The sequence below is a fragment of the Pogonomyrmex barbatus genome, unplaced genomic scaffold (assembly GCF_055798465.1).
Source record: "Pogonomyrmex barbatus isolate J1 unplaced genomic scaffold, ASM5579846v1 scaffold3, whole genome shotgun sequence".
NCBI lineage: Eukaryota > Metazoa > Arthropoda > Insecta > Hymenoptera > Formicidae > Pogonomyrmex > Pogonomyrmex barbatus.
Window position 1 is genome coordinate 13,350,834 of NW_028297127.1, and position 10,855 is coordinate 13,361,688.

A 10,855-nucleotide genomic window follows, 5' to 3' on the forward strand; every position below is an offset into this window, starting at 1 on the left:
GCGTGGTGGGAGTGAAATGTTGCGGGATCGGTGGCGAAGGGCTAGCTGGCTCGCTCGCTCGCTCGCTCGAGGAAAACAGGTTCGCGAGCCTAGCGGCCGTATGTGTTGTACGTACGCGATATATCGAGCATAATTGTGGCGCCGAGAATTTCGCGAACGTGAAGCGAAACGATCCATCATCTGCGCGTGTGTGTACGCGCATGTGTACATGTGCGTGTGCGTTGCGCGCAGCAGTCTCATCCCTGCGATCCGTTTAGCGCGTGACAGAAGGCGAGAGGCGAACAATAGACGACGATAGACTACCCGTGGATACGGAGAATGTCGAGTGCGCGAGTGCAGGTAGTACAGATTGCGAGCGCGAGGGTCCCGAAGAGGCAATCAATCTTCACGTAGGTTGCGTTTGTATTACGCGCGCTGTGCATATATATGTGTCCGTGCGTGCGCGCGAATAATCGTTCGTAGCGTAGCGCGTCGTCGTTGGCCGAAACGCTGTCGGTGGTGCTGTGAGATCCCGTCGTCCGGCGAGATCGCGCGGCCGACTTCAGGTAACTCGTCCGCGGAGCGAGTCCGTACCGAGAATCTGTCCGTCCATCTGTGACGCGCGATTTGTCGTGGGGAGACTTCAACAACGGAGGAGAACTGCGGCAGCTCCGTCGCGGCTCTCTGCTGGCCGTCGTCGAGAAACGAACGTCGTGTCGTCAGCGGGGGAGAGGGCACGTACCGAGCGTGCGTATGCTGCAAAATCTGGAGAGGACCTCGCGAATGGGGGCACGGGTATGTTGCTGAAACGCAAGAAAGGGAGCGAAGGAGGAGAACGGAGAGAGAGAATCCGTGAGCGCCATTTACGTCAGAGTGACTCGACGCGCGCGATTGTTATGCCTGTCAGCTTGCTTCGACGATTCGCGATACGAATCGGCCCGATTCCGCTGAATGAATTCCGCATACAACGTTACGTGAGAACGCGCCTTTAGTTTACGATAACACGACGCGAGATCTTGGTCTCGGATTTTCTTCTTCCATTTCCCGCGTTTTGTTTTGCGTTCTAAAAACAACCACGGAAACTGGTTTGTCCCGATCCTCCGTTTACGCACGTAACATATATCGATTTACGCGCGAGTGTCCGTCCGTCTGTCCATCTCGCGTTCGCGAGTCGCACGCATTTTCTTTCTCTTCCCCCTTTGTCGCCCTCTTCCCTTCCCCTTCTCTCCTTCGCTCTACCTCCTCCTCTTTCTCCTTTACGGGCGTCCTCGCGCTTGAAATTACGCGAGCGCGATGATTCCTCGTACGCCGTGACAGATAACATCGCGAAAACACGTCACCTTCTCGTCGTCCTTCATCGCGGAAAAATAATTCTCTGTATGTTTGTGCGTGTTGTGCTACCAGCAGGTTGACATATGAATGGTGTCGGGGTCACAGGGACACACGCCACGTACGTGAATCCACTTGATAAGATGTCAACGACCACCGACGTCAGCGACTTAGCGGATCTCCCCAAGGAAGGGACGCCAATCTTCCTACAGACCCGTGCGGCCCAAGTTATCGCCGGTGTCTTCGTGTCTGCGGCGCTTTTTCTCACTTGCCAACAGGTATGAAAATCTGTTTGACAGGTCACGATGACAGGGTGGTCCTCCGATAATGTCGTCATCCTTCTTCTCATTGTTTGTAGATCTATCAGCACCTGAGGTGGTATACAAATCCTACGGAACAGAGATGGATAGTGCGAATTTTGTTTATTGTGCCCATTTATGCCACATATTCTTGGATCTCGCTGTTGTTCTTCAACAGTGAGAGCTATTATGTTTACTTCTTCACGGTGCGAGACTGTTACGAAGCGTTTGTTATATACAACTTTCTGTCACTGTGCTACGAGTACCTAGGTGGTGAGGGCAATATCATGTCTGAAATCAGAGGCAAACCGATACGTTCCAGTTGCATGTATGGCACCTGTTGCCTGGTTGGGAAAACTTATACTATCGGCTTTTTGAGATTTTGCAAGCAAGCCACATTACAATTCTGCTTGGTTAAACCAGTAATGGCATTTGTCATTATATTTCTACAAGCCTTTGGCCATTATAGAGATGGAGATTGGTCACCCGATGGTGGTTACCTTTATATTACGATAATTTACAACATCAGTGTATCGCTTGCACTTTATGGGCTGTTTCTGTTCTACTTTGCTACGAGAGACCTGTTGACACCGTTCGAGCCTGTGCTCAAGTTTTGTACAGTGAAGAGTGTGATCTTCTTGTCATTTTGGCAAGGTACATATCTTAAGTTAAACAGTTGTACATAAAGTACAGAAAACAATTATTACAACAAATATTTGTTTATACAGGAGTTCTGCTAGCTATTTTGGAAAAAGCAAACGTCATTTCGCCTGTTATAAACAGTCTGGGTCAATCAACGAGCGCTGGTACAGTCTCCGCTGGTTACCAAAATTTCCTCATTTGCATCGAGATGTTATTCGCTGCTATAGCTCTACGTTACGCGTTTCCGTATCAAGTATATGCAGCTGGCTGCGTTACTGACTCTAGAGGTAGAAGCGTGACGATGCAAAGCATCAGCAGTAGTTTGAAAGTATGTATAAAATATCTTGAAATTTTTACGATGTTCTCTTTATTTTGTATTCAATATTGCATCGGTGATACTTTGTAGGAAACAATGAATCCAAAAGATATTATGACCGATGCCATCCATAATTTCCATCCACAGTATCAGCAGTATACACAATATAGCGCAGGTATGTATCGTCTTATTACGATCTCCTGGTTTCTTTTATGGATTGTTGCATAATTTTTTGCTAGTGTATATATATATATTTCTACTTATTTTTATCATTATCATATATATTTTCGAATCGCCCAACTTTCATACAGCATGAAAAAATTTGATTCATTCTCATATAAGTTTTTTAATTATATGTGTTATCTCGTAGAGAAATTATTTTTTATCATATATTCATAAGAAAATATGCAAAATAAGACTGTGATACTGAATGTTCTAATTATAGAGCAAGATTATCTGACATGCAATGCCAATAATGCCAATAATAATTAAACAAGATATACGTTTTATTCGAGACTGCAAATGCTTCATTTATAAGCTTTGTCGCTTTTGTATATATTTCACATTTCACTTTCTGACACTTCACTGCTGACCACAGGCACCGATATTATTATTATTAATAATATAGTATCCACTCGCTTTCAAATATATAGCAAACTTCACACAAGTCAATCCGAAATCACGGATAGTATAGAAAATCTGCTTTCAAAGATAATTTAATGATAATGATATTCCGTTTTACTTATACGGAAAGCTAATTTACATAAATTTTTCTTAATATGTGCCGGTTTATTAGATTCAGACAATTACTTTGAAGGCACTTTTGTTTGCTGTTTTTCAGACGTTAATACCAACTTGCCGTACGAAAAGCTATGACACAGTGAGGCGTCTTTTTTAATTTCAAGAAATTGGACATCGAACTTTACGCGTGACTTTAAATGAGGATCGAAAGATAACATGATACAGCACTTTGCTTACGGAATTACACAAATGCCTTATAGATCGGTATCTGTCCACAATGGGGTCGATATAAATGAATTCTCCACAGAAATTACAAAATAAGGGTTGTATTTAAAATATCATCGATATATACGTATTATATGCATATAAGACTCATCTATTTTGCGATTAACAATCTCTGCTGTAAGATAGAAGTTAAGCACTTAACATAAGAAAGCATTTAGGAAAGAAAAGAAAGAAGGGAGAGGGAGAGAATGTACCTTAATTTCTACAGTGTTGCTCTATAAATGTATAGGATAATTAGGTATTGGTTAATATATCATTCTTTTTTGTTTGTTTTTTTATATATATATAACATCATAACAGTCATAACTTAATTTTATTGCTTTTATTTTATATTCCTGTCACATGGTACTATGTAGCATGCGAATATACAGTATGAAACGGGACGAGCATGTAAGCACATCATTATGCCCTTTTTCCCAACAGCATACATTTATAGTGGCCAAGTTATCACAATCCTAGCTGCTTGCGATTATTTTATTTCCTACTTTAATAATAAATTGCATGGAATTTTTGAATGCGATTATGCGATCGCGTTAATATATTTTTTTTTTCTTGCACCTATGTATTACGTGTATTCGTATAAGAATTCGAACTTTATTGCTCTGATCGAGTCTTCGAGTAGTTTAGTAATTAGCAATCTCTCAAAATCACCAAAATCACTGAGATCAGGTTTGGATGTCGAAATATAGAGATAGGAATGTTGTTTAGTGATCTTTTTTAGATGAAAGATTCTCTACATAACATAGAGAACTGAACTTGCGAAAGTAATACCGGTTTCAATCCTCGATGTCGCAAATGCAGTTTCAGAGCAAGAACGTTCGAGATAAAAATGTGACATTTCGGCAGGAATTAAATTGCCCGCTATTGGGTCATTTTACGAGTTAATTTAAAAAACGGACACGCGTAGGATATGTTTCCTACATGTGACCGACTGGCCAATCTTAGTGTATTTATTGGCTAGTGGGCACATGTATCTCGTATTTGCCTACTGTAATGTGTAACGCTGATGTAACAATTAGGAGGCCCGAAAGGACAACGTGGTATGCGAGTATCCAGCTTTGATCCGGATGATCCGCAAAATATGCCGGTACCACCACCGCAAAGGCGAAACACCTCACACCAGCGCGTCGCCACGATTTCGCAAAACTATAATGAGAAAACGATGTTGCTGAGCAGCGACGATGAATTTCAATAAAACGTATGGACGCGATTCGGGGAAATTGTGGTTCACGCATGAAAATATCGTATCGACAAACATTACGTTAGAACGCGAGACTTCCATAAACCACTAGGGATCTGCTTTCGAAGCGAGAAAAGCAAAAAAAAAACGAAAAGTTTCCAGCGTTTTGCGCGAAGCGGATTCGATTAGGTAAGAATGTTCTCGCGGAGCGGAAAGCAAAAAGTAGACTTCAAAAAAAAAGGAAAAAAAGAACATCGCGAGGCACAAGAATGCGTCGCGTTTCACTGTAATAGTTCCATAATGTTACATCCATGTTAATATATGTATTATGTTATACGAGTAAAAAAAATAATAGTATAGAAGATATTTATTTTACTATGCTGACGTTTGAGGCAGTGTTATCTGTACACCCGTGGCTCTACTACGACACTGCAAAAGATATTAATTGCACGATAATGCTTACTCTTTGTAATAAGTAAACGTAATTGTATAGTACTTAATTTCACGAAAAGCGAAAATTCCAAGGCGCCTCCTTGGAGTACAGTTCGTGCGTGTCATATGTAAACGTCACGACAATTGTTTACACTTTTGTATCTCTTCTTATTTACACGTTGCATTTAGCGAATCTTAACTTTTGTAATCTCGCAATCGTGCTCGTAGAAAGCCTCGCGAGCCACAGGAATATTTGCGTCCTCCTCTAAAAGTCCTCTCTGCAAAATTATTCGTTCTTTGATTTCTCTTATGAAAATCCGTATGTATATACCACCGAAGATTAAATCTGAAAATGGAGAAAAAATGCGGACAAGTTGACAAGTTTTCCTTCTTCGACGGAAGCCTTTCGACATAGGAGAAAAGAAAATAGTACCAATTATACGCACGAGGAAATGCAAGGATGATCGACGAATATTGCATCAAATATAAAATAAGCATTTGGTATTCGGTGTCTTATGTGTACAACTGTGTATAATCATATTTTTTTTAAAATCATAACAGAGATGATCGAAGTTGATGAACACAAAGATCTATTTTATATGACAGCACGTTGTGCCGAAATCTTTTCGTCGCCGTTTAAGAACGAAGTGACCGTGTAAATCTGTGAACAAATTCTAATTGTCCTATTACATCTCGTAATAAAGATAAGACACAATTACATGAATAGAACGTTATTTATTTACAATTAAAACATCTGTTAATAATACCTCACATATAGCAAATATACATATATATATATATAGATATTGAATAATTTATATGTATATATATATATATAAGAAATTAATTATACGATAATCTGTCGATGCTTTATTAAAAATATGTTAATCAACTCGAATACCGTATTATTACTGTTAGAAAAATAATTTAGAATGTTATTAACAGCCTTTACTTTTTGGCAAAAAAAATAAAGATATAATATTGTACACGTTTGGATAAAATGGTTCATTTTTCTGATCGCATTAGCGAAGAAGCATCCCTATTTGTAAATTTAGCAACGTCCGTGGTACTATTTATCTATTCATTATCGACTACCAGCCGATCCAATATGATTCATTATTTTTGACGATCTTTTTCCAACCGTGCCAAGGAGATTCTAACTCGCGCGAGGGTAACGTTTCCGCAAGTACGTTATCGCGTTTCGATTGTCCTCTCAATGTCGACTTGATCGTAGGATTCGCAGCTAATTGTTTCTCATCGTCATCCTCCTCCTCGATATCTTGATATTGCAACTCGTCGTCCATGTAAACGACTGCGTTGTTATCCTCATTATTCGCGTACTTATAATATTCCTCGGCGACGTCACGCTTCGTTACTTTGCTCGTGGTTTGAACAAGCGCGTTTTGAATGATTTCCAAGTCGCGTGTGACGAGACTGGGAGATCGCGGCGTAATTATGGGTTTGAAGCCGATCGATCTGAGCCGCGCGATTCGCAGATCGTTGTCGAACGCGTTCACCGGTACGAAGGCCGACGTTTTATCCTGTGGAGAATCCACATACTCCTCGTCGCTCTTGCGACTCGCGTTATCCTCCGCGAGCGCAGAAATGGCGCAATATTGCGACGCTTGATAAACCTGAGACCATCGGCCGTCGGGTACGTCCACCGATTGCAGCTTCTCCAATTTGTCCCATTCCATCTTCAAGATAGCCTTTTGATCGTTCAACTGTCCGATTACGTAAACTTCCGGATTCTCCGAGATTAATCTACATTGCGTCGTCGCGTCCATCGTACTGGGTTTCTCGATCTGTTTCTTACGAAAGCAATGTAAACGTGGCGTTTGCGATAAAGGAATTGTCAGTTTCTTTCGAAGATTCTTGTCGAAGGAAGCTTTGATGACATCACCAGTCGTTGCAGTCTCATTCTCTTTCTTCTTGTTGTTGACGCTATTATCATTATAATTGTTGCGATTTTCATTGTTGTTGTTGTTGTTGTTGTTGTTGTTGTTGTTACCAGAATTACCCTTGAGATTTTTCTGTTTCGCGATTAAATTGATATCCTTGCTGTTTGTATGCATGGTGTTAGACATTCTATACCTGTCCTTAGTTTGTTTCTCTCCGGCACGTTGACGACTGATTTTAGTCAATTTACTTTTTCGTTCGAAAGTAGATTTGCACCGTTTGTTGGGCGAATACATTACAGTATTGAAGGTACCACAACATCTCGTGTATGCATTGTTTTTGCATCGTAATCTCCTGTTCCTAGGCCCACGTGTCGCAGGACCGAAATTTGCGTCTATCGATAAATTGGCAATTTCCCTATCTCGTTTCTTGTATTTACTCTTCTTGATCGATTTAGGAAACTCCGGCTTCGCCAATATCGCGGTCTTGTCAGTTCTTAAACGAGTCTTTATGTCGTACGAGTTGCGAGTATGTTGCGCGATAGTCTGAAGCGAAGTCTGTACACGAAACGACGATAAGTACTCGTTGTTCTCCTTGGACATGTTATTCCGATCGCTTCTTCTAACGTTACTATTACGCTTTTGATTCTCATCGTTACAAGACTGATCCACGCTAGGTAGCACCTTGTCGAACTTTCCTCCATCCGCTTGCTTCGACACTTTCCAAAACAACCTCTCGGACTTGGCATATTTACAATATCTTCTATTGTCTAAACAAGCGACATTCTCCTTTATATTGTCCGTTCCTTTTCGTTTCCTCCTAAGACTTGTCCTTGCTGACACATTCTTCTTGCTCTTAGAATTTGGAGCCGTTTCCGTTTTCGATGCGTTCCATATTGCGCATTCCTCAATCGTCAGTCCTATCACATTCCCGATCAATAACTTGGACAAAGGATGATGCATCTCTTTGTTAATCAAGTTCAAAATCTTATCTGGAGTTAAGGAATCTAAGGATTTTATGTCTTGCGCGCGGAGCGATTCGCTTGGTGTTTCCAAAATATCGTGATGTTCACAGATTTTTTTGTGCGTCACTGAATCTCTTAGAGATTTATTACTGGGATTCAATTTCTGTACCAGTTCGTTATTAATACTTGAGTCTTGTATGTTGCTTTGCTGAGCATTTAGAAGTTGTTCCTTATGTTCAATCGTAACGTCGTTCTCGAGGCTAGTTTGTAACAGAGATATGGAATGCGAATGTTCCGATTGTATCGTTTCCAACAAGTTCTCTTTGCGTTTATCCAACGGAGAAGCGACTTTGCTCGCGTAATCGGCCACAATATGGCCGTTACAAGATACATTTTCACTCGGTCGAGGATCAAATCGCACCTTGTCTACATCTGTTCTTTTGTTAGGCTTACTCTCCTCCTTAGGTGTCAAACGACTATTTTCTATGTCCAATGCTGTACGAATGGTGATGTCGATCGGTTTGGACGGCTTGTGTAACATTGTCGAAACATTCTTTTTCGCGTCCTGCGAATTATGCGATGATTCGTACAGGCCCATGCGTATCGAAATGTTTGTACTATGGGTTTTAGTGGTCGACGCACCAAGGCACAGCAACATTTTTTGATCAGGTACAGAAGTTGATATCGCGTTATCCGCATTACTCGGTAGTTTCTTAAAGACATGACGCGTGACGATGGAACTTTCGGGCGCAGATTGTTTGCTAGTGTCATTCAACGGCATCACTTTTGCGATTGATCGGCTCTCGAGATTGTCTCCATGACTGAGTTTTCGTTTACCATAGGTAATGCCGACATTATTCGAGCACTTTCTCAGATCATAGGTATTTGAATGATTTGACTTTGTCAATGGGATATAATGTCGCATGGAAGGTAGTTCTTCTAAGCCTTTATTGCTCCAGCTGGGCGATCCCTGATCAGCAAGACGCATTAGAGCGAATTTGTTGTACTTGGTTCCATCTGAAGCAATGCCAATCCAAGAACTTATGACTGTGTAAAGCCCATCGTACCTGTATCCTGTATTAGGCGCGATATCATCTTGCAGATTGTAACTTCTGATCAATCTCAATGGTATTTGATTTTTATAATTGCAAATGAGTGGATCCACACTGGATTGTTCTGGATGATACACCTGACCTGTAAGCGTCAAATAATCACCGAAATCCACATCCTCGTTCACATTGGCATGTGAAGTGCAGATGGAGATTACACCGAATGGGCCCTCATGTATATCTGCATCAAACGGCTCATGTATCCGGTCCCTGGAGCAATCCATGCGTATGCCCCACCAAGATCCCGGTGGAAATTCCGGAATCGGTCCATACCAGCAATTGGAAACCTTGTAATATACGAAATTGTCACCGCATGTCTCATAATACACGTGAGGCAAGAATCAATAGCAAAAGCGAGATACTTACACTCCTGCTGTAGCATGACAGACCCAACCTCTTCGAAGATTTTAGCGAGCTCGCTTCCACGGCTTGATTGATTTTACCAAACAATTTGTTTAGGTCCTGCCTGACTCGGCCTTTTCCCTAAAAACAGGAAAAAAAAAATAGAAAGAAATAAACAAAAATACAATAAGTTATAACATTCTGTGTGCGATGCAACATGATCGCGGGATAATGTAAATAGGACAGGGACGGTGGTGACGGAGCGTACTTCTTTGGCGGGGACATACGACTTCTTTCCGTGGCGCAATACCTGATTCCTAATTCGCGCCTCACGCAGCCTCCTCTCATTCTGCTGGACAGTATTCGCACATACAGTCCTCGAAACGTCACCGCTCGCCTTCGCCATCTTCACGGAAACGCAGGGCAGCCTCGCCGAATACGCTAAGACGCGCTCCGCAATCGCGACAACAAGCTTTCCATTCAGGATCGCGGATCCGTCTACCGCGAATGCAAATGGCCGCTATCGCGGCCACTGTTAGCCGCTCCGTTCCGTCGATAACCGCTCGCGCTGATAACTTCACGCGATGTAAACACCGCGGCCGAGATTGGGCTCATTCGTTCCAGCTGCACCTTTTGCGTTCCGTCACCGAAAGTCTCTCTTTCCCACCAACGCCCGAAGTATCCGTCTGTTTCGCTCTAAGGCGCGAGAGATATCGTCGGAGGGCTTTTTATCGTTCGAACATCTCATGGTAAACAGAGTCGCTACTAATTTCAAAGATTAGTTCCTGCGAGAACAGCGTTCGAATTACGAATCTCGTTTACGAATTCGAGATATGCTCGATTGCGATCAAAATTTTCACGGAATTTTTTCGAAATCTTCGATTGGCGTTTATTTATTTAATTTCATTTTTTGACATGATTTTCTACATGAAATTTAATAAAGCGAAGCGAATTTTGAAATTTTTTAAAGAGGAGAAGAAAGAAGACGGGGAACGTAGAAAAAGAGGAAGAAGGGGGGAGGAGAGAGAGAGAGAGAGAGAGAGAGAGAGAGAGAGCATGCGATTAAAAGGATGAGATGCGTGTAGATCGACAAATGTAGATAACCGCGAGCATTAACGCAGCGTAATGCAAACGGTTTCTACCAACGCTCGCGAGTCATTCGGTTATGATTGGCTCACGAAGTGAAATCGCTTGTTCGAAGCGATGGAATGAACTAATGGTTAATTTTGACGGCGACGGGTAAACAACGAGATGCTCGTAATCTCGCATAATCAATTCGAATTCTCGAGGATACGTAACGAGAACGAAACGGAGCGTCGTTTCGATAAAGTTTGACAG

General features: G+C 41.9%; 2 protein-coding genes across 5 annotated transcripts; one reads left to right on the plus strand and one right to left on the minus strand.

Annotated features, from left to right (window-relative positions):
* Positions 1-34: 34 nt before the first annotated feature.
* Positions 35-5,932, plus strand: Tmep (Transmembrane endosomal protein). Of its 4 annotated transcripts, none has more exons than XM_011634838.3 (6): positions 35-774; positions 1,384-1,586; positions 1,667-2,261; positions 2,336-2,577; positions 2,656-2,740; positions 4,611-5,932. In XM_011634838.3, exons 2-6 carry the CDS (start codon positions 1,395-1,397, stop codon positions 4,784-4,786), a joined length of 1,290 nt encoding a protein of 429 aa, XP_011633140.1. In that variant the 5' UTR covers positions 35-774; positions 1,384-1,394; the 3' UTR covers positions 4,787-5,932. The 4 variants fall into 4 exon arrangements, with proteins under 4 accessions (XP_011633140.1, XP_011633141.1, XP_011633142.1 ...); XM_011634839.3 differs by having other exon boundaries at positions 1,387-1,586; XM_011634840.3 differs by lacking the exon at positions 4,611-5,932 and adding an exon at positions 3,407-4,114.
* LOC105424546 (uncharacterized) lies at positions 5,919-10,273 on the minus strand. Its single transcript, XM_011634834.3, has 3 exons — positions 9,828-10,273; positions 9,542-9,658; positions 5,919-9,462 (listed from the first exon to the last, which is right to left on the minus strand). Exons 1-3 carry the CDS (start codon positions 9,921-9,923, stop codon positions 6,295-6,297), a joined length of 3,381 nt encoding a protein of 1,126 aa, XP_011633136.2. The 5' UTR covers positions 9,924-10,273; the 3' UTR covers positions 5,919-6,294.
* Between the last annotated feature and the right edge of the window lie 582 nt (positions 10,274-10,855).

Bases quoted from the DNA above. Each gene is read 5' to 3' on its own strand.
- Tmep (XM_011634838.3), top strand. From the start codon at position 1,395: ATGAATGGTGTCGGGGTCACAGGGACACACGCCACGTACGTGAATCCA. The intron at 1,587-1,666 runs GTATGAAAATCT...CATTGTTTGTAG, and splicing joins TTTTTCTCACTTGCCAACAG to ATCTATCAGCACCTGAGGTG. The intron at 2,741-4,610 runs GTATGTATCGTC...TGTAACAATTAG, and splicing joins GTATACACAATATAGCGCAG to GAGGCCCGAAAGGACAACGT.
- LOC105424546 (XM_011634834.3), bottom strand. From the start codon at position 9,923: ATGGCGAAGGCGAGCGGTGACGTTTCGAGGACTGTATGTGCGAATACT. The intron at 9,659-9,827 runs GTATTGCGCCAC...TCCTGTTTTTAG, and splicing joins AGGCGCGAATTAGGAATCAG to GGAAAAGGCCGAGTCAGGCA. The intron at 9,463-9,541 runs GTAAGTATCTCG...GTATATTACAAG, and splicing joins TGTCATGCTACAGCAGGAGT to GTTTCCAATTGCTGGTATGG.